General features: G+C 37.2%; 1 protein-coding gene across 1 annotated transcript in view; it reads left to right on the forward strand.

Moving 5' to 3' along the window:
- The window catches only part of ASXL3 (ASXL transcriptional regulator 3), a 125054-nt gene that overhangs the window by 73951 nt on the left and 26848 nt on the right, over positions 1 to 24255 (forward strand). Inside the window, exons 6-8 of the mRNA XM_053956983.1 lie at positions 9334 to 9451; positions 10373 to 10492; positions 14906 to 15069. Coding sequence (XP_053812958.1) covers positions 9334 to 9451; positions 10373 to 10492; positions 14906 to 15069 — 402 coding nt within the window. The remainder of the gene's footprint in view (positions 1 to 9333; positions 9452 to 10372; positions 10493 to 14905; positions 15070 to 24255) is intronic.

Raw genomic sequence — 24255 nt, forward strand, 5'->3', positions numbered from 1 at the left:
TAGTATCTACATGCTTCTCTCTGGTCCAGTTTCTGTTCCATTGACTTGAGGTGATACTTTTTTGTGGAAGTCTTCGCTGTATACAGATTTATCTGTATCTATCAAGATGTTCTTGGAACATTTCTCAGAAGAAACAATCGTACCTGCCAACTGGCCTCACATAGGTAACACTGAGAATGTGTGAGTATTGGACATTGAGGTGGTGTTAGTGTCTGTTGGACTCTGATAGCCAAGTGTAAGAGCACCTTGCCCGTCAGTGTACCAGGTGTTCCCTGGGTCAGTACCAAGAGAGGAGAAAGAACTTGAAGATGCGCTCTAATGGTGTCTGGGATGATAGTAGACCTCCCAGTCATGGAAGAAAACCCTGCCTCCCTTTTGGCACTTTGGAATCAGCACCAAGAAGGGTACCCATAAATTTTCTTTTGGGAGAAGAGAAGGATACTCCATTCAGACTCAGGATCTGAATACAGAACCAGGACATGTCTGAGACTGTGCTGGGCATCCAGATCTCTTGTAGAGACAGAAACTCCAGAGACAGCAGCCAAGTGGGTTTGGGAGGAGAGAAGCTCAGGAAATAAGGGAATCAACACAAGGTATGTCACTGCCATGGTTTGTTTTGTTTTCCTTAACTTTGGGCTTTGTCTGCATGCTTGGTGGCTGGGTTCATATATGTGCCACTATATAATTCATAAAGTGGGTAGATGCAGTTTTTTAATGAGAAGGAAGGCACCCATTTGTAGGATTTGTTCTTATAATAGAAATGGCAACTCCACCCCCCTTTTTTTTTTCTAGTGGATGCTGTCACACCCCAAGCAGTAATAGAGCAATGGGTAAGTTAGGGTTTAGCTCATGTATTACTTCTGAATTGTAGGACATTAGATCTGTCCAGCTCCAAATAATATTTCAAGCTGATATTTCTACCACAATTGTAATTCTTATTTAGAAACCAACCTACAAGAGACTAAATTTCAGGATGGTTAACACTGTAATTTAGCCCTGATTTACCCAAATTCATATAACTAGTTTATCAAGTTCTCTTTGTTTGTTTCTTTTTTTGGACATAGGTGTCCCTGTGCCTAGGTTGGCACTGAAGGTAGAATCCTGATCTCCCATGATGCTGGTGTGAATTTACTTTCCTGTCTTCAGCTCACACTGCTTACCATTCTTTGAGAGAAGAGCAAACTCACCAGTCTTGCTCCCTCCACACTCATTCTGTTAGGACTTCTTTCCTTGACTACAGCCAGATGCAGGTTATCTTGAAGCATTTTGCTGTCCATAGGAAGTAATCCAGTATGAGTCTGTCTGTGGTGTCTCTCCTTTGACTCATTTGAGCAACTGCTCCCTCACATGCTCTAATATAAGCCTGACACATTTGCCTGCCCTGCTTTCCCTTCCTCACCCCAAAGAAGCAAAGGTGACAGAGGACATCATTATGATTTTGTCCTAATCACTTAGAATTTAAGAGCAGGGTGTCTTCCTGAAAGGCTCTGAAAATCCACTGTGAACTGAGAGGTATTTTTTGTACTGAATTCCTCATTATAGAGAGTTTGCTGCAGTTGCTCAGTGTCTCACTTAACCACCTTCTTATGTTTCATTTCAGATGCAACAAATGTACCAATGCCGCAGTTGGAGAATTCTGGCTCCCTAGCTGAAGCATTTGATCAGATGTCTGGCAACATAAGTGATGATTCTTGACAAATTTTCCTGACAACAAATGGAAAAGAAGGAAAACATGTTGCTTTTTGACTTCTAGAAAGACATGGGAAGGGACACTGGAGTTTACAAAATGCATTCCGGAAAATGGAAGTTCGAAGATGATAAACTAAACTGATTTTCTGATTGCTGAGACAAGTCTAGGGAAGAGGACAGAGAAACTATGGCAGGGAGACTGCATAATGGGGAAAAGAAGCTGGGAGAGCAAGAGTTCCAGCAGAAGCTGTTCAGGGAGTACATGCATTGCCCGAAGGCTGGCTGCACGGTATGTCCCTCTAAAGGTCCCTATGCATGGGCAGCATGCACCAGCTGCTCGACACAGTGCTTTGGTAAGACCCAAGACAATGTTTATGAGACTCTCTTCTGGGTCATCCCTGTGGTCCTCAGCCCTTACCTGTGATGGAAAGAAAGGGACAGAAATCCACACAATCCCTGCTTTTTACTGCTTTTATAATAACTGCCTCCCAGTTGCCTGGAGCATTCTGCTTGTTTCTCCTCTGGGGTTGTTTGCACAGCATGCTTTTTACAGTGTTCCTGCACCTTTTTCTGTTTTAATAAATGTATTTTAGAGAACTTCTTAGTCTGAGAAATAACTAAAGAATTTTAAAGCAATTTTAAGTGTTGAAGCGTAGTTGCCCCTCTACCTCAGTGTAGGGCAGTATCCCTCATTTAAAATGCATCCTGGCATGAGCATTACCTTCGTGTAAACCTGCCACTGAAACATAGTGAAATCTTCTTCCCAAATATAGGTTGAAAGTGTTCTCTTCTGTTCTGTAGATGCAGTGGCTTTTTCCAAGTCTCAGGTAGTCAAGCTGAAGATAGCAGCCTAGTTCTAAGCATTGCATTTATCTGTTAATGTGTTTCTGTAAGTAGCCTGTCCCTTAAGTAGCCTGGGGAACTATTTCAGATGGATTGGTCATTGCTGTTGTATTAATGAAAATAAAATCACTAGAGACTGGAGTCCCAGTTAAGCTTTTCCAGTGGAGTTACATGATTTTTCCTTATAGTGGTAGTGAATATCTAAGTGAGAATCTTATTTTGGGCTATGTGAAAAGAACAGCTTTTGATTTGAATAGTTTGTAACATGAAATTATATCCAGGTGACAATGAATCATACCTTGATTTTGAAGTACATCCTAGAAAGTGTTGGTCTTTTCAGGGAAAGGCAGGATTTGGAACAGCTCACGACTCTTCAGAGCTCTAGGAAACCTCCTACAAAATGTTGACAAGCAGTTATCTGCAAATGGTGTTCCAGGAGCTGTTGGGTAGGTCCCCAGAAGGCTGTGTGCTCAGGATGTGTGGGCAAGCAGGAGTACCCAGGCTGAAACAGGATGTCAGGCAGAAAGACATAACACTGCTTACACTGGTGCACTGTAAATTCTCTGAGTGGCAATATGAGAAGATTTTTTTATCTGCAGAGTCTACCCATGAAGCCTCTGCTGTATTCTTTGGCCCCTGTTCAGAGTATGTTTGAAAATTTGACTTCATGGAAAGTGTTGATTACTGTTTTAAGATTTTGTATTGACACTGCTACTTTTATTTTAATTTGTTTTTAAACTGATTTCTACAAACTCTTTCCTTACCTATATGTGCTTTGTTGCGCCAAAGAACACATTTTCCCATGAAACACTTTTCAGCTGATGGATGTTGTTAATTTAATACTACACAAACCATTAAAAAAAAACCCAATTCTTCTCCTTGTTAAAAAGCTTTCACTGTGTTGATGCATATGGTATCATCATTCCCATTCACATGCAAGTCAAAACAGACATTGAACACATCACATGTGTTTTTTGTCCTTTTTTTCTGTGGTTGGGAAAGCACCAAAAACATTTACTTTGCAGTCTGTTGTGATGTGCAGCAACTGTAGCTGTGACTGCATTATTGTAATCCCTTAGAAAGTAGTGTTGGCTTGCAGGTGTACAGACACATGTGAACAGACAAATCTCCTTGTCTCTGCCCCACAAAAGTCCAAGCACTTCAGTTCAGTGTTGGTTAGTACACAGGTAAATGTTCAGTGTTAATGTGTACTGTAGTCCTACAGAAAGACCCTGAGCCCTACTGAGACCTAAAGAATAAATATGCAGCATTTATTCCGAATACAGATGTAACTATCACAACGTAGGAGGATGGCATGGGACAAGAACAGATGCTTATATGAGAAGGTATTAGCATTTGTTTGAAAATAAACTCCAGGTGTCCAAACTTCCATCATGCTGATTCTGACACTACTCTTCATCTCCAGATGACCAATTGTGTACTTTTGGCACCATACCAACATGTGTAGTGTACTAGTATGGTTGGAAGTAAATTTATTTGCTTTGGAAATGGCACTTTGTGCTTTGTAGTTGTTTCCATAGGACATCTTTATTGTGTTTTAATCTTATGGTTGCATGCTTTTAGCTGAGTTCTTTGTTTATGTTTAATATAAGAATTAGTAGCATCTAGGAAATAATAACAGGTTTACTGTTCATGATTTGTGGTGCTTACTGTTGTAGTTTAACTGCTCTGTCTGTCCATGAAACAGGTTGCCACTGGGAAATTTTAATTTAACTGAGATGTGGGAATTAAAGGCTCTTAATTTTACTAACAAAGTGAGGGAGAGAGAGAAGACAAAAACTGAATTTTGTGCTGGTGCTAAGTGAATCAGTAATAAACCATAAACCTGTTTCATCTTTGTCAATTTGGGATCCATAACCATGATGTAGACTTGTTATTTATTTTGTGCAAGAGACTTTGCTCAGTGTATCATAGCTCGAGTTTTCACATGGCAGAATGGAGGAATTCCATAGCTTTACATTTCTGATCCATGATGTGTGAAATTTCAAAGGTTATGTTTCATTACATGAGTTTCAGGATGTAGTCTTGACATTTATGGAACAAGTAGAAATCTGGGACGATGTTGCTTAATGCAACCAAGTGTTACATGTCTTTGTTGATAATGACTTAATTTTTAACATTCTCAGTGTGTCACGCATTTAATCTCAAATGAAAGTGGTTTTCTGCATTAATGGTTTATCTGTGTGCTCCATTTTTTCATTCTGAGTTTAAAGGTGTGGTAAAGAAAAATAACAAAAAAAGATTGCCGAGCAGCAGTAAAATCAGAGCACAGAGGCTGACATTTTGCTTCTTTTGGGGTGCTCTTTTGGGGAGGTATTTTGCCCCCATCTCCAGTTGTGTTTTAGTTTATATTGTTTCCTTTCATTCCTACTTGAAAGATGACTTTATGAGTTTTTACTGAAGACAGTCAACCATTGTGTCACATGGGTGAAGAGGTCTTTCCTGTGTTAAGATCAACTAAACGCGAAATTACTATTCTTAAGAGCATATAATGGCGTTCATGAAACCTCCAAAATACTGCTATACTCCACTAGGGATAGAAACTCCCTGAAAAACAGAAGGAACCTTGCTCTTGTCACCTCCTTATTTTAAGAAACCCACTCGGAATTAGAAGTTCACTGTTAGTTTCATGGTGTTTTTCTTTTGCCATCTATCTTCAGAGTTTTATATTTTCTTGATTTTCATATTTTTATTTTATTTTTGATTTTTTGGATGAAAATGGATTGATAGTTTACTTAAAGATTTTGGCAATAAAAATAACTTCATTAAACCAAATAATTATGCCAAGCACTGTATAATGACCATGGTAGTGTTATTCAACAGATGGTCACAGGTTCATTTTTATGAATGGGAATACTGGGAATTCTCCATACTCATTATGTGCAAGAGATTCACAGATGTCCTTTGCAAATCTGCTTGTGAGAGGCTGGATGTAAGTATTATATTTTGGTGGTAATTTTAAGAGAGCTTGTAATGTTTTAACTTCTATATTACATGAACTTTCATTTCCTTTCAGTTTTTTTTTTTTTATTTATTTGTTGTACAAATAGGATGATAGTAATGTCTTACAGAATACTTCAACAGTGATCAGTTCTAGGTATTTAAAACGTGCAGTTTTTTTAACTCAAGCATTTAGCATGAAGTGATTGAATGCATTTGAAATGTAAACATAGCATCTCGTTAAAGAAAAATATTCTTTATTTAAGCTATCATATGCACTACATGTGTTTTTTTTTCTAATTTACCATAGTGAAAATGACACCTTGCCATTCGGTGAAGTCATCATCTGTTTCTTGCAGTTCTGTAGGAAGTCCAGCTAGGAAGTTATATATCTCTAAATATGGATGAGATAGAAAAGGTTGTGTCTGTGAAAGATGACAACATAGTATGTGTTAGTTACTGTTTCTGTATCTGCAGTGATATCTGGAACCATTTTTCCATGGAATAAGTTACAACATTTCTCATTTTCTTCAGTGCTAGTTATAAATTTGATTTATTTGGTCATGGTGACTAGGAAAGCTCTAAATTAGCTTGGCGCACTAAAAGCTCAGTATAGCAGGCATTTGGTGCATGTTTCACTTGGAGTAATCTCATTGACTTCCCAGCTAAGTAGAATTAATCTTGGGTTACAAGACTTTTGTCTCATCCTGCAGTAATCTTGTATTCTAAAATGAATGTCCCTCAGGCTAGGTATAGAGAAGTTATATATTTGTCCTCAGTGGAGACTACAGAGATTGTCCTTCTTTTATACTTAACTCCTTCTGGTGTTTGGCTTCCCTTGTAACTGGGTGTCAGTCAGCAGTTTCTCCCGCTGCTCGATTGTCTTGCGAAGACTTGTCTGTCCAAAAATTTGAGATCCTGCAGCTTCAAATTCAGAGGAAAAATTAACACAAAATTGTTGTGATTAGCTGGGCATATCACAGCAAGAATGTCTGTGCAGAATCTCAGCCACCTCTTTACCCTGCAAATCATATGTTAGATTATTTACTTGTTATCTTTGTACCCTCTTCCCCTGTCTTATATTTTTCATTTGACAAATTAAAAGACAGAGAGTTGTGGGGAAGGTTATGCATCTATTCTCTGTACACAGGGTAATTCACTGGTAATTTGTTAATTTTGTGTTAAAAGATTTACTTAGATTTAACATCCATGTTGTGGGGGTTGGGTTTTGGGATTTGTTTTTTTGGGTTGTTTTTTTTTGTTTTGTTTTGGTTTTTTGTTTGTTTGTTTGTTTGTTTGGGTTTTTTTTTTTTTTTTTGTTCTACAGCCTGTTCTTCAGGTGTGTGTAACTTTACTGTCAGCTTGATTTTCAGACTTAACTTGGGCCCTTTTTAATGATCAGTTCCTTGTGCTGGGAAACTGGAGGAGCTGGGGAAGGGGACTGGCAGTGAATCAATGTATGTTAGGGAGAAAGAAACCCTGAAAAACAAATGTTTGTCAAAAGGAAATGGTGTCTTTAAGGTTTTTGCTTGACCCTCATATATAGAGGTGCTTAGGCTGTAGCTCCAGAAGTGTGCTATGCCTCAAAGCAAATAGTTCCGGTGGCTTTGTCTGCTCCCAGCTGTATTTCCTCATCTAACTGTCCAGGGAGTGTCTTGCATTAGTGCTCCATGGGCATGAGTTAGCCTGTGCTCCTTGCAAATTCCAGATCAGTTGCATAAATGTGTGCTTCAGGACCACAGGGGGCCTGCCAGTAACAGAGAAGAAGGTAAGTGGTGCTCCTGACAAATATTGGGTACTGCTGCCCTCTCTCCAGCAGCACATGTGTCACCTGAGCGTAAGGACGCTGTGTGCCTGTCACTGATGGTGGATACACTGCTGGTTCCTTTCTCTCCCTCATGGGAGTTCAGTGTAAGCATTGAAAAGCGACTGCGAGGCTTGACAAAGAATCTGCCTTTGCCACAGTGGCTGTGTAAAGCATTAAAATGGTGTTTCCGTGTGGACGCTGGCCGCAAGGCTATGAAACCTTTGTGAAAGGTGGAAATTGTCTTGGAAAGTCAGGAGGAGGCGGGAGGACAACATGGAGCATTGTTTGGGCTCTAACCATTTGCCTTGGCTGGAGGAAATGAGGATGACATGAGGCAAACCAGGCTGTGGGGCACCATGATACGAAGTTGTGGTTATATTGGTGTATTGGTGGTGCAGACATTGCCAGTCTTTCCGTTAATTTTTAATGAACTGTTTCCCACTGTCTCCATGGTATTACTGTTAATTAAGGATAACCTGATTTGACACTTAGTTTTGCAGGGTCATTTTTGGAATTTTGAGGAATTTTTGAGAAATGTTAACACTTTAGAATTTTCTGTCCACAAGTCTGGCTGTGCTTGCTCGATACCAGTATGAAATTTGTCTCAAAAATGTTTGAAGTATCGGCTGTTCTTTATGGCTTTCTGCTGCTTCTTTGGTTCAATGCAGATCTGACCAGCTTCCTCTCTTTGTTTGATTTAAAGTGTTCTAATTTGCTTTATATTGCACAGTGCTTACGTGTCTTTTCAGAAGTACAATAAAATGGGTTAATCCATGAACTAGCTTCTATGTGGCCTGGTGTATTTTACGTTGTGTAGAGTGTTATTTAGAGGAATAGACCAATATTGATTTCTTTCTTCTCAGAGGTTTTTTTCCCTATTATTTAGCTACGTGAACAATTTGGAAAGGTATTACAATCCATTAAAGTTACAGACTTAAACCTTACAGGGCATCAGTCATTCATGCTCATAAACCTATAGGGATAATTCATATCAAATATGTTCCTTGTTGATATGGTATTACTTTAATAAATCCCCCAAGTTCATAACACAAATCACAGTTGTAAAAATAGAGTGCAAAGTAAGAATGGAGAAAAATAGACAGGAGGCTAGGAGAGATCTGTATTAAGCCCAGCCCAATCTGATTAATTCCAGAATTTTAATGCTTGCAGATGTATTAATTGGCAGGTATTCATATTTTTATGTTTTAAGACCTTTTGAATGAGATATCATTTTCCATATAAAACAGTCTGATGGGTATTTGCTATTTCTAATCTGTAGATGTTTTATATTACATTATCAACCCTGTATTCAATACATTTATGAAACACAAAGCACTACCATTTGTAGAGATTTATTCGTGTATCATTTTCCCCCAGATTTGCCAGAACACCATCATGTTCGTGTTCTGAAGGTTAATGCCCAAAGTCAAACAGACAGAAGCCAAATGCTGCAAGGTTTCCAAGATTAGGACTGATTCCCTTCACGAAAATAAATGATTCCTGCCATGTTCAGTGATTTTGTGCAGCACTACTCACGGCTGAGTGAGTGCATCAATACTGTAGTCCTTACATGCTGTACATACTGATGACACTCTGTGTTAACTTGATTGACTGAGCAGTATACTGGAGAGGATGCACCTGCGAGAGATGTGCAGACATATATATTTTTATTCTGGTTTTGAAACATTTTGGGTTTACTTTTTTTTTTGAAGTCTTAGTTTCACATTTCATGGGTTATCATGTCGTGCTGTTAAGGTAGAGCAAACAGTTACGTGCTTCTTTGTTGTCAAAACTGGATTGGAAAATGATCTAAGGTGCATCTTCTTTCTCTGTTAAAAAGGAGAAAAAGCCTGGTTTTGTATTTTAAAAGAAAATGACATAAAGAGGACGAGTGTGAAGTCTGGCAAGTCAGTAGCTGTGTAAATTATGCTTATTTTAAGGGATTCAGTTTAATAGTAGAGAAATGTTGTGTGTAATTCACTTATAAGCATTATTTTTTGCTACAGTTTTATGTTTTGTTATCATTTTTGTAGGCTTTGAGACAACAGCAGAAAAGAAGAAATGGAGTCTCAATGATGGTAAACAAGACTGTTCCTCGTGTTGTTTTGACACCATTAAAGGTGTCCGATGAGCAGTCGGATTCACCTTCAGGTAAATAGCTAAAGGACTGTTTGCAAGATCAGCTCTAGTCACAGAGCCTTCCTCTGAATCAGATGTGTAGCGTACAGAATTTGGAATTGCTGAAATACTATTTCCACTGGGTGGCTTTGTTTAACGTCTTTATTTCCTTATCAAGACTCGTGTCTCAAGGATGGAGATTTTTCTTTAATAAAGAACTGAAGGCACACAGTAAAATGACAATTGGTAATAGCAGCAGCTTTAAAGGAATGCAAAGTAACATTTTGTTTGGCTCTGGAGCTCTAATGGAGGACCACATGCTGGTATTCAATGCTATAAAAGGAGGAGGGGGGGAAAGGAAAGCTTCTCCGTGAATGTGAATTTGTGTCTCAGTTCTGCGTTGAATACTCAAATCCTTTTGTTAGCTTTTCTTCTTATACCATGCTTATCATTGCAGCATAACCTTGACCTTTAGCTCTGGTGGTTAAGTTGCTTCATTTTAAGAGATTTCTGTGTCTATGTTTAACACAAATTGACAATTATATTTCCAAACATATCTTTTCTTTAAATGTTTCTTCAAAAAGACATGATCTTTTTTTTCAGCCTTAGGTTGCTTTACTGCCCCATAACTTCAGGTTGAAATATTTTTAAAAAATATCTCCTGGGCATTATAGAACTATGTTGTTTTTATTAGATCACTGAACATTTTTATTGACTGCAGTGTTCAGTAAACTTTAGTTTTCAGCACTTAATTGATTTATTGAGCTTTTACTTCCAATTCCTCTGATGAGGAGGAATTGTATTGTGACCAGAAAAGTATATTGCCTTTCAGCAAGAAAATGTCAAATTTTTTTAAATCCTATTTTTGTTTTGTTTACAGTGTAGGGGGTGCTAAGGGGATTGTTAGTAAAAGTGCAAAAGCATCATATTTAAGGGATTTTACTTTTTCCAAAGGATCGGAATCTAAAAATGGTGAAGCAGATGGTTCTGATAAAGAGATGAAACATGGGCAAAAGTCTCCAACTGGAAAGCAAACAAGCCAGCACTTAAAGAGGTTAAAAAAATCAGGTTTAGGTGAGTAGGAGTGAAATAATTCTCTTACTTGTAATACTGATGTTTTTCTAAACTCTGTGTTCTCTTGGAAAGTTTTATTTTTCTGTTTACCTGTCCCTTTTTCAAACTCAGCAGCTGATCCTTTCTCAAGACATCTTTCTGTCTACCTGGAAAATCCATGGTCAGTTTTTTTTCGTCCTCAGTGGCTGCTTTTTAAAGTTTGACAGACCTAAGTAATTGCAGGCAGAGAGGTGATACAGCAATTAGATTCTGATTGTTATGTAATGAGTTTTTGGGGGATGGGGGCAGTGTGTAACAGATATTCTTTCTTCATGGTGAATTTGCTTGCCTAATGTGCATTTATTCCCAGACTTAGTAGCATATTTGCTTACATGCTTGCCCGATTAGAAGTTAACATTCTCTTTTCTTCATTTGCATTATTGCATGTCATATAGAGATTTGGCATAAAAGTTTTGGTTGGTTCTTCTTCTTTGGTTGATTTAGTTCTTCAGTCGGACCTGTAACTATTTTGAAGCTACATCTCTTGAGGTGGTAGATACAGTTTCTGATTTTATTTTCTGTGGGTTTTTTAGTGAGGTTCATGAATCACGTTCTGTAATTAACAAAGAATTTTCTCTGAAGAGATGCTAGGAGTAAATTCTAAATCTCCATATCATAGGCAGATTTTCCTGCTCTGCATGAAATTTAATTTGAAAAGTTCCCTAGGGAGCACAAAATGTAGTGTTCACTAAGACTCTTGTCTCTGCTTAAGTGAAGTCAAAGAATGACATAACTGTTTCTCTATCTTTACAAAGTACTTTTTGCATTCAGCAGAATGCTGAATCATTTAGAGAAGTATTTTGCAATGTGGCCATGTTGGAAAAGATAACAAACAAGCTTTTTGTAGAGGCTAAATCCTAGAAGTTATTTTATGTCTATCTTTGTGGGGATAAGATTGTTCTTCTTTATTAATCATCCAGCCTAGTCCTATTTTTATATATAATGATCCTGTAAAATAGCTCCAAGGCACTTTACTTCCTAAATGCCATAGGAGAATTGTTAAATGTGCTATTGCCAGTTCCTGGCAGTGTAACCTAGAAGCCTTATCGTATCACAGCCTCCCATGAAAGTGTACTTTGATTTCATACATGATCTTTCTGCAGATTATCAATCAGTCCCATGTGGATAGCTAGTTCTCTATGTTGATCCAACATCATTATTCAAAATAGACAATACTCCTTCAGTATTATAGCTTTTGCTATGCAAAGTTATATTCAATGTTAGATGATTCCCTGTAATTTTTCTCTACATTTAAGACTGAGATATATAATTTCAAGTATATATTCCTCCCCATCTTCAGATATGATATCAACTGTTGGCTCATGATATCAAATGAATTCATTAGGAGTTTTTGGTGGATTTTAGAAAATAAATCTACTGGCCTTTTGGAACACCACACATGAAGTGCAGGGAACTTTGTATAAGGTTTAAGGGTTTCTGTTCTTGTACCTGTATGTTTCTCTCATGACACAACATTTCCTGGGATGCAAAAAGTGCAGTTGTAGAGTAGCTTCAAGAACAGGTCCAGGGTCCTCTGTAGTGCACAATCCAGGTCCAGATATTGTTTGGTTGTCTGAAACTCTGCTGATCTGACCAACATCCACTACATGTTGTTTGGTAGAATTTCTGAGCTCTGATTAAATAAGATTACTTTTTTTTCCATTTAGTTAACAGATTCTGTCAACTGTGTGATTTCTGTCCTTTTTCTGTTTTCATTTTTATATCTTGATGTAGACCCATGGTGTTCCCATCTCCTTATAGTTAATTCTCTGTGTTGAGGAGTAAACTCTTATTTTCCAAGGCTGCAAGCCTGAGTTTCCTCTCCTGTCTTACAGCTTCTATTTCTGATCTGGACAGTGATACCCCCGAACTATATAAGGATTCAAAATGTCTTTCTCTGTGGAAAACAACATAAAAAACATTGGCACATGTTTTGTCATAAACTCTTCTCAGAGATATGATTAGTGATGCAGTGGTGTCATACTTCCATGCTGCTCCCAAATACTTCACTAAATCTTATTACAAACTTGGGACCTGCTATACAGAACCTAAATTAGCCATAGGAAGGGTGCAGAAGAGAGAATTTGTTGTTTTTCTGAGCAGATTTTGAGGGTTTTTTAAAGTAGGATTGTGGTGGGCATCCACAGTTCCCTACTGGCCAAGACGCAATACACACATTTCTTCCAGAAGCTGATAAAACCCCTATAGTAATCTGTAAATTATAGCAGGTCAAATAAATCAGAAAATGTAGATTTGGCTCTTTGTCTTGGGCTTTTCATGCTATGAGAATATCTGCCACTGAAGGATGTTACTGATTTTGCAGTCATGTATCTTATTTCAGTTTGGATTATCTCTTTGTGTATGCCTTCCCATAGGATATAAATAAAGTGCTAGCTGGGGAAAATGTTACTCTAATTTGGAGTCACTTAGAAGATGGGGATATGTATTTTATATTGATTAAAGAAGAGAATATACATACAGGCATTAAAATTCAATTCATCATACAGCTTGTGTTATGCTCAGGGACTGTGTTCTTTTTACATTTATATTTAGTGGGTGGAACAGATGGTGAGGATAGTTTATTGTGATGCATTCATGAAAATGGGCACTTCTTCCATGCAATTGTCCTGTATAACAGGGCATTCATTTGTTGGTAATGGAGTCTTTGCTGTACTGAAATAGAGTATGTTAGAAATATGTGTTGGAAAAGGTTATCCTGTGCTGAGTGCAAAGTAGTTCTTGTCTCATTCAGTTACTATCAGCTGCTGAAAAATAAAATAAAATTACAAGAATGTTTACAGGAGGCTGTGACTGAAGTGGAGCTTTTAGAATTTACAAAACTTCATTTTCTTGCATGTGTATATTTTGTAGTTACAGACTTTCAGGGAAGAGACCACCATAGGTCCTCTAAGACATCTAAATAATAATAATAATCAGTATGCCCAAATTTTCTCATTTTTAAAACATATTTAATCTTCTTAATGTGTCAGTTTTAATTGTTACTGAGAGGTCCTATGTAAATGCCAAATGCCATCATTCATCATAGCAGTGGAATAATCTTTTAATCACTTTTTTAGAGATTCTGATGGAGTTTGTGTTTTATATAGTTCAGACCCCTCTTTCACCATTTTTGAAATATTTGAAAGTACAACAAACCAAAACCTGAAGAAGTTTCCTGGAAGAGATTAAAAGCTTTTGAGTTTTTCCAGCCACCTGGACTTTGATATGTTAAGACTTAGAGGAAAAAGGGGATTTTAGCAGTATATAAATACCTTGAAGCAGATAGCTCTTTAAGAAACTTTAAAAAGTATTTTCTAAATATTGTCCTAGAAATAATAACAAAATCAGACCAGACAGGGTCTCCAGTGGTCATCTAATTTGTTCATCAGTCATAGGTCAAAATCAGATATGCATCTGTCATTACTGACAGGTATTTGTCTAACAAATTCTTAAAATATTTTGATGGAGACTGTAATGCCTTCCTATGGATTTAATTCAGCATCTCCTTGTTATTGGTGGTTGAAAGCTTTCTTTTCCCAGTACCTTAACAGATATATTTCTTACTGTACAATAGTTTAAGTTGATAGCCTTTCTATCCACTGTGTAAAGTAAGAAGACATTATTCTATAATGCTGTGCATGAGCCATATGTTTATTTCCCTTTCCCTCTGTGGAGTCTTTATCTTACTCCTTTGTTTGTATCGTTCCTCACATACCTTTACTAATCTCACAATTCCTGCTGCTGCCTTCTGGTTTTGATCATTTTAGTTCTTAGGAAAATCCTGAAAAATGCTTTTGTTTTTTGTTGTTAATGTTTTCAAACATTAACATATTAAATATTCTCATCTCTTTGATCACTCTCTTTTCACACAGGTAGTTTTAGCAGGTGCAATGGGACAAGTTCTGTAGGCCATAGGGCACTGCTGATGGCAAAAGAGAAGCTGTCCATAGTTATTGAGTCACATCAGCCTCATCGAGCAGCCTTTTGCTTGAAAATAGGTGCTTATATAATTATTGTTGATGACATGACAGGATTATTTTCTGCGGCTGTTGAGTTGGTCTTGAGCTAGAAGTAATAATATGTCAGCTGTGATGTTTACTGGAACGTAAGAGGTAAAGAGACAAATACATTTTGTCTCTTTTTTATAAAATAAAAATATTTTATCTTCGAGAGACAAATATAAAATATTTTTTATTATTATACAAATATAAAAGCTGTTAAGACACCTAGAAAAGGCTGTGTTACCCTTCTCAGAGTACCATTTCTCAAGAGCTTATTGTATTATACAGTAAAAGCTAAAAACTTTAAAAGAAGACTTGTTCCTACTCTCTTCCTTTATTTATGTTTAAAGTTATTTTTGTTTATTTACTCCAGGACATTTGAAATGGACCAAAGCTGAGGATATTGACATAGAAACACCGGGATCTATTCTAGTGAACACTAACCTGAGGGCTTTAATAAATAAACACACCTTTGCTTCTTTACCTCAGCATTTTCAACAATACCTCCTGCTTTTGCTTCCAGAAGTAGACAGGCAGGTAAGTAGCATCATAAAATATTTCTATTTTTAATGAGACTTTTTTACAGCATGTTTGCATAGGCTGATTTGACTGACTAGGAATCGTTCCAGGAAAGAATTAGAAAATCTCCATACTTTCTTAAGTAAAAGTGTTAGATGTAGAATGACTATAAAGTTGTCTGTGAAAACCAGCTCCTGCTTCTTTGCTTCCTGAAAACTCTGCAGGTCCCTGAATTGTTTGAATGGAAACTGGGCAGCAAATCTTTCAAACTTGCCAAATCACTTAATTAGCCTTTTTACCTATGGCGTTGAAGATAAACTTCTCATTCTCAAGACTTTCTTTACTTTGAGTCTCTTTTCACCTGTGATCTTCCTTGGTACTCTGCCAGCAATGTCCAGGTCAATATTAGTCAATGTTTGTTCTTCTGCTCTTCATCTTTTGTACAAGCCTATGTAAGCTCTCTCAGCTCCAGTGCACTGAATCCACTTACTCCCACCTTTTACGAGGAATATCTTCTCCAGAGCTTATGGCTGTGTGCTCAGATCTGTTGAGGAGAATGATTTGAAGAGTAACAGGCTGGAAATAAAATTTCAGTTTTGTGATCTTTCCTACAGTGTCTGGTGCTTCCTGCATTTGTTGGTCAGATTGCAGGGTTTCTTAGAGAGAGAAAAAAAAAAGTATTTCTAGCAGGTCTAGTAGTTAAAATAGATAAGAGATTTCATTTACTCACTTGCCTCACTTAGGGATTCAAGCAGTCTTAACAGTTTCAATGGGGATTACTCATGCACTTAATTCAGACTCATTAACTTACACAAATAGGGAATTTTATTTTTTGCAGATGGTCAGTATCCCTCTTTTAATATAGCAACTAGCGAATGCAGATCATTTAAATGAGTAATTAAAACCTGCATCTTAAATCAGTATTTCATTTCAGTATTGCAGGTTTTATTTCTTAAACTAAACCACTAAAGCAGGGAGATGAAGTGCAGTGTGACACAAAAAGAGAAAAAAATTGTATTAATGTACATTTACTCAGCCTCTTATCAAATTAGATACTGTATGTTTGTGGACAACAATTCTGCATTTAATAACAGAATGCTTGAGAAAGAACATCAGAACAAGATCCATAGGAGAAACAATATAAATGTATTTATTCTCAAGCTCCCACAATGCAGTCAAAGTCAATATTGACAAGTTTTAAGAAAACCTTTTTCCCTGCTGTCAAACAGATTTTAACTTAGTGCCCAGTAAATATTTTTAGGATAGTTTTGAATTTTTGTTCTCTTTCTAGTTAATTCATCAGAAAAGATTAAAAGAATGTACATGTTTTCTCTCCAACCATCAAAGACCCAATGTTCATAAATTACATTTCAAGCATGGCATCTTTATTTAGGAAGTATCTACAAATGACAAGCCACTTACCTCTTTATCAGTGTTCTTACAGCAGAGTTTTTTGGCAAGAAAATCAAGAGAATATTTTTTTGAATTTAAACATGCTTCACTAGTTAAAAGCAGTGCATTTTTTTCACTTTTCTTTCAAAAATCATTCATGTAATGCATATAATATGTTATTTCAGAGGCCAACACTGCATAATTGGAGCAAATGTTGTGATGAGACATTTGCAGGTGTCCTTCTGTCTGTCATCTTCTCATAGCATTCTGTGGGTTTGTGTAGCATACCACGTTTTCACCTGCATTTAGAAGGCAGGAGTCACCAGCCATATCTGGAAGTTTAATGGAAATGTTTGGCCTCTAAGTGTTAAAGTTTGAAAATTCTTTTCCAGTGGAGAGTGGAATAACCTTGAACTTTGCAGAAGTCTTAGTAGAGAAAGAAATGCATCTCTTTTCTTGATGTCTGAGCCTGAAGTGTGGCATCCCAGATACGGACTGATGAAAGCAATAGAACTGATGTTCTTTTCCTTTCTGTGGCAAGTGGAAGATGTCAGTGTAGTGCTCAAGGATCAAATAAAAGGATAGAGAATTTTAGCCAGGGAGTTCTGGTGGAAGTCTCTGCTATTGGTCACTTTGACTGAACAAGGCAAGGGTATTCAGTTTTCCTCTTTTACTTCTACTTTCTAAATCAAATGGGGCATCAGGGAAGCAAAAATTGTGCAATACTATTCTTTGAGTTAGCTGCACATCTCTTGGGGTTCAGTTTTATTGTTTTATATTGGCCTTTCCTTGATTCATCTGAAAATTCTTATTTCTGCTCTTGTGGCTCAGAAGTGTTTCCTCCCTGCGTGCTGCTCTGCAGTTGGCTGCTGTGGTCTTCCCCAGAGAAAGCTGCATTTCTGTGTTGCCCTGTGAATATAGCATGTGAAGTACTGTAATAAATGGCACTATAAAAATGTGATAGAGTTATGCTATTTGTGTATATATAGTGATCTGTGAAATAAATTACTAATGAAGTGCAGTTTCATTTAGGCTTTATTACTGCTCCACATAGAAAAACCCCATGATGAATGATTCTTTGTCATTTCTGTCATAAACACCATTTTTCTGGGTGGTATAACTCCTCCTCCTTAAATCGTACTCAGCCAAAACTTGTCATGCATGTGTCAGTTTGAATAAGCATTTTTAGAAACCATTAGTTAAGGGAGTTGAGGTTTTCTGTTTTTTTGTGTGAAAGTGTTTATTATAAAAAAATGACTTCTGTCTCAACCTTGGTTAGTCTAATGTGTTCAAGAAAAGTTCAGGGACAAGTTAGGAGCTTTTAGGGATGTGTTTTCTGATCTTTCTTTCATTTTCAAGTGCTGTGGTTGCTATCAGGCAGCTATTGGAGCCCATGGAACAGAAAGCCTTAGGAAAGTTGTCCCAGAATGGAAGAAGTCAAGAACAATTCTTCTGATGTTCATGCAGTCCCTACTCCAGCTAGATTTTTGACAAAGTGGAAGAATAGGATCATTGCCCTTTTTTTCCCCTTGGGAAAAGATAAATTGTATAATGAGTTATAATTACAATTTAAATTGATTTCAGCTTGCATATTAGTTAAAATTCTATTTCAGTAGTGATGAGACCTTGTGTAATTTTCTGTATTAAAAATGCCTGTAAAAGAAGATGGAGCAAGTTGGCAGTTATGGTAGATGCATTTTATCAAGGATTTTATTTGTTTTGATTTGGGTTCAGAGGGAATAAGTATGTAGAGATTGTACAAATCATAGAAACGAAGAATGTCCTGAGTTGGAAGGGACCCATGAGGATCATTCAGTCAAGCTTCTCACCCTGCACAGGACAGCCCCAAGAATCACACCATGTGCATTGTCCAAATGCTTCTTGAACTCTGCCAGGCTTGGTGCTGTGACCACTTCCCTGTGCCAGTGCCCAACCACCCTCTGGGTGAAGAAACTTTTCCTAATATTCACCCTAAACCTCCCTTGACACAACCTTAGGCCATTCCCTCGGGTCTTGTCACTCGTCACCACAGAGAAGAGATCAGTACCTGAGAAGCAGCCATGTCCCAGACTTGTCTGTTTAGCAGATTGCTCAAAAATCTTGCATCACTGGATACTGGGAACTTCATGACTGAAAAAAAAAAAAAAAAAAAAATTGGACATCCAGATTTTCAGCTCTTCATTAATCTGTATGGATTTAAAGACTCAAAATTCTTGAAGCTCAGCTGATACAGAAGCCTGTTGGGTGATTACCTGGGAGACCTATATGACTGAGCTGGAAATATAGAAAACATGCAGGTATAGAAACTATATGGAAAGAAAATTCTGCGCAAGAGATTTCAGTTATCACAAATTCCAGCAAAGTATTTTGCTTTACAGCTCTAATTAGAAGATTCTACAGCTAAAGAACAATGGATTTTTCATGAAATACCTATTTCTGACATTGATACATCAAGCTGATAAGTAACCTTCTTGACTACCTCTCAGCAAATACTCACCTTCAAAGCAGGAAGTTTCTCTGTGTATCTAGATTGCTGTGTGGCATCAGTGAGTCTTCAAATGTTAATTAAACAATGTATATTGTGCAAGGATGGGTAACAAGTCTGTGCAACAGGTTGCTGAAAATGAATGGCAGTTGGCAATGTTGTACTACTCCAGCTTTCCTTGTTGGTGCTTCTGGGAAGTCAGATTCCTGATCTTAACACTGGGGAAGGGCAAAAGGAAGGGAAAAACACCCACCTACTTAGCTTCCAAAAAGAGAACTGTAACATTATCTGAAGAGTAGCAGAAAGCTGAGGTGATTTTACTAATCCTTAGTGAGCTAAACAAAATGTTCTCTCCTCAATGGTCTGGAAAAAAAAGTGTGTCTTTCCAGACTCTATGACTGCTTAACACCTTTCTGATCTTTGAGAATTTAACTCTGTCTTGCATTTTCTCTTCTGGTGCTGGGCTCTTTTGAGTGTCTTGTGATTTACACCTGCCCTTCCCTTTCACTTAGGATGAGAATTTCTTCCTACAAAAATACTTCAAAGCCTCCTCAGACATGTGTGTTAGGTAGCATTGCCATTTCACCAGACCAGATCTGTACTGGAAGAGCATTTAAAACAGTAGAGGAAATCACAGTAATAGTTATATCTTGTCTCAGCTTTACTTGTTTAATGAAAGAAATTTAGCAATTATCTATCTTTTATCTACAGTTTATAGATAGTCAAGTTAGTTACTTAAATATAAAACTTCAGTATTCTTAAGGAATAACTTAAGGTGTGTAGTATTGCAGAAGGTCCTGTGAATATTTCAGGTTTGTAGCAGGTCAGTCTACTGAAAAGAAAAACATGATGTACAAATCAAAGGATTCTAAAATGGGTCAAAACCCACCTTATTCTCTTTCTTTTAATTTCTAAATCAGCAAATCCCAAATTAATTACTGTCTCTTGGGTGAGTGCTAGTATTGCTATGCTATCATATCACAGCATCCTTTTATTTTAAGGTCAGTGCAGGTTCTGTGCTTCTGTCTTGGCCTGTTCATTTTAGGTTGGTGCAGTTTGAATCTGTCACCTTGTAAAGATTCCTTTTCCCCTTGCATTGAGAAAAGGCACAGGGTGATGTCAGCTAGTGATTTACTCTGTTCTGTTTAAAATAATAACAACTAATTTTGGGGAAGTTTACCTACAGAATTCAAATTCAAACCTCTGTTTCCATGCATTATGAATCAGCTTAATATCTGTTCCTACAATTTGAGCAATGACAGCAAAAGGTAACCATTGTTTTTGATGTGCACAGATTACTCCTACTCCCAACCACATCAGTTGGAATTCTGTGGTGGAGAGTGGGTAATGAATAATACAAAATACTATTTTACTTGTAAAAGGCAAGAAGAAAAGTCTAGTATCTAACATTCTGAACACTTAGTATTTAGTAGGTACCTTACTGTATATTAGTTTTTTATTAGAAGAGAGTAAGTGAAGCTTGATTTTCACAATTGGTTTCTTGTAGCAATGTAACCATCTCCCTGCTTGTTTTATTAACTTCATTGGTCCTTGAGGATTATATGTGCCATTGGTATTTTGCAGAATTTCATTTATAGAAAGACCAACTGCAGAAATTAGGGCTTCATGTATTATTTGCTTCCAGCTTTACTTTATGTTTCTCTCCATGGAATTATTGTGTAGTGGTAGTTAAATGGTTACCTAATCTTACTTAGCTGCCTTTTCTGCTTATACTACAATCTTTTAGCTTTGCCCTTTTCCATTCTCTACCAATCAGTAGCTTTCAAATATTTATTGTTATGTTCCTGTAAATGTTTGAGTTTTACACTGAAATAGTTTTAGGTTTATGACAAAAGCATTTAGTTCAGAGAACATTTGCAATTGAAGGTTAAATGTAACATATGTCATCTGCACCTAAGCAGATTTAAAAAGCTGTTAAATTGGCACCCCTGTGTGTGCAGTAATTGAAGGTCATTTTATGACACATTTTTCCCTTTAGCTGACATTTTTTCTTCGGTTTTACTGGATGATGTGGACAGCATGGTGTTGTTGTAATGTGCCTTATTTGTACAGCTTTATTAGGGTAGTTTTACTGCAGGTATCTTACAGACTAGATATATTAATAAATTCCAAAGATTGAAGCTGGCTTTTCCATAAAATTCTGAGTCTGTTTCCTGAGCTGAGCTAGCCAAGGATTTTCAGACAGATTATTACACCCAGCTGATCCTCTGTCCTTATGCAGCAAGTTAATACTTGTTTTACCTAACACACCTGTATGGATGGTGTATATTGTAGCTCACAGTCATGTATTAACAACAAACATCAGTTTCACGTTATGTGAGTTTAAAGCTGAAGGATTTTACATCAAAATCCCAGTTGTCTTCAGCTACACAAAAGCTACTCTTTCAGCTTCCCTAGGCAGTCCAGAAAGGCTCACTGCAATTGCATTGCAATCTGGCTGCTCTGATTGATGTGGTAATGGAATTCTTGTTTGCCTGTTTGCAGTAATCCCTAGAGGTCCTCTTCACTATCAGTATGTCTACATATGTGAATAGGAAGCTTTACATTTTTGATTAAGTGTCATGGTTTCATATTTCTGCTGGCTTGGTCACTGTATTTCAGAAGTGTGAATCTGTTTTTCACCACATCCATGTTGTGGACACATCCATGTTTCTGTGCCACATCCATGTTGTGGACGTTCCTTTTTGATTTCTAAAGCCTGGTTACAAGCTCTTGTCACACTTAAAACATGTCTCACCTTTAAGAACACATTTTGCAGAGGTGTTAGCAGAACTATTGCATTTGCTTTTGTCTGTAGCAAGGCTAAACTCAGTTGGAACATTTAGTAGGACATATCAATTGTGCTGTGTCCTGAAAGCTAAAAAATAGAAGATCCACAGCTGTCTCTACAGCATCCTTTCCTATAAGTCCTTCTGATGTGTGAGGGGCCCTTCACTCAAGGTTGTTCTGATGTAGACTAGTGAAGCTTTTGTTCCCCTCTTATTCCCTTCAAGCAAGTTTTCTAAAGTACAGTGCACAGCTGTTAGGGCTTAAAAAAAAAGAGGGCTTCGTATGCAATACTAGTTCCATTTACATTTGACAGAATTATTAGTACTTTAAAAAGAGAGCTGATAAAGCACCCCCCTTACAGTGGGAAAGTAAGTGCCTCACATATGTGCCTTTTTAAAAGACTGTGCTAGGAGCTGTGTTATGAGAGCATAACTAATGTGTGGACATAAGTGGTAACATATATGGGCACAAGAGACTGGTATGCTGCAAGTTATGTTAAGCTGTTAAGGATGCACTGCAGTACTGCAGTGTGTAGTGTTCCAACTGTGCCTCCCTTGCAAAGTGCTAATAATTAAGTGATATGAGTCGGTCTGCAGTGCCTCCAGTGTTGCCACTGTAGGGCTGCACAGGAATTATATGGAGAACAGAACATTCCTTTCCATTCTGAATCTGAAGACAGATGAGGACTTGAAACAGGATGTTGGATGCAGGTGCGGCAAAAGGAAGAGCAAGCAGAAGTGATCCATCCGTGCTTCTGCAGCACTCTCCTCCTCTTCACCCTTACTCACACCTCTCTCTCTGCTTTTCCCCTCGCCTTTCCCTCCCCTCATCGTTTTCCAATATATTTGTTTGGCTTAAATACAAAAGGGGAAAAAAAAGTTGAGACTTTTTTCCTAATTTCAGAACATTGCTGTCCTTTGAATAATATTTAATCTCAGATTTCATTTAATTCTCTCTTGTGTCAAGTATATGTGGCCATTTTTTTGCATAGAAAGGCGGTGTTTTCTAATGCCTAGAGAAAAGGGATTGGGCACAGGATTTTCATTTTTGACAGTCATCAAAAATGACTGACTAATTTTAGATGCTTACATGTAACTTCCTCTCACCTTCTGCTTCTTGGGTTCAAAGGTATATGTCTATAATTCTATTATTAAAGGCTAAGTGAACAGACCCTGGTTGTTTATATCCCTTTTCCTGAACTCTCCACAAAATTTGAACATTCTTGGATAATTCAACAATGTTTAACTTTCTCAGAGTCTCTAGCCGTCTTTCCTTAAACAAGTTCCATACATGCTTGCCTTGACCACAATTCATATATGCCTTTCTGCCTATTTTTCCCCCAGACTTATATACCTTTTCTAGTACCTTTATAAGTACTTGCTTTTTTCTGTGTGTTCTGACATGCTTGGGTCACTAATTACGTGAACTATGTATTAGAAAAAAGGGGTTTTAATTGTTACTTCTAGAATTTGAATGCAGTTAGACGGTACTGTTTGCTGCATGTTATAGTTTTTTTTCCTATTTTGCACGGGTTTTGTTTCATTTTAAAACATGCCTTATCTTTTCATTTGCCAGATTTATAACTCGCCTAAAATTCTTCATCTAATTTCTTGCATCTGAGCTCAAACAGATTGGATTCTATTGTCTTTTTTGACACTACAGTGTATTGGAATGAATATAGCTATCCCACTTGTCTTCTTGATTTAGACAAGGTCTAAATTAACAAGTCACATTTCATTTTGAAAACATATGTTTGCAATTCTTCAGTCTTACTTGGCATATTTCCCACTTTAGTGAAAATGGAAAAGGTCTTTGTTTCTTTCTCTAAAAGATGCTTCTTGCTTTTCTCCTCATGTCTGAAGCAATTATTCCCATAGTAGTAGATATTTTCTTTTTCATTCTTTGATGTTTTACTTCTCAGTTTAATCTGGTTATTTTTATAGGACTAAAGTAATACTCAGAATCACTTTCACCATCTGTCTTAAAAATCTGTCTTTTCATTTTGTATTTGAAGGCAGACTGTTCATGCTATGTCAGTGATCAGGTAGAAATGAGAAAGAGCTTTTCTTATAAGAATTGATAACTTCATAAACAGAACTAAAGAAAATTAGCCATAATCTGGGTCATGTTACCCTTTACTGTGAAAAGGTGAGACCCAAGGAAGAGAGCTTATGCAGAGTGAACATGAACACCCAAGCTGAGGTACATCAGAACTGCTGAGAGAACCAGAGAATGAGTTGGTACCTATCCCTGTCACCTCCCCAGACCTGAAGTTGTGGTGGCTGACTTTGTTGTTCTTTCAGCAGTTCTTGAGTCAGACAATGTATTTCTGTCTGCTGTATTTATGTATGTATGTAGTGTTGGATGTATCTCTTTGCCGTTCATGTATCTCTCAGTGTTACTGTAGACATATTGTGGTCACAACAGCAAAAAGGCCCTGGTAATTGCATCTTGTCAGAAGTATTTCCTTATATTCCTGTTTATATACTTCTTACTCAGAAACTCCTCCTCTGTTAGCTTTAAATACATGATAGCTG

Source organism: Vidua chalybeata, chromosome 1, assembly GCF_026979565.1.
Source record: "Vidua chalybeata isolate OUT-0048 chromosome 1, bVidCha1 merged haplotype, whole genome shotgun sequence".
Classification (NCBI taxonomy): domain Eukaryota; kingdom Metazoa; phylum Chordata; class Aves; order Passeriformes; family Viduidae; genus Vidua; species Vidua chalybeata.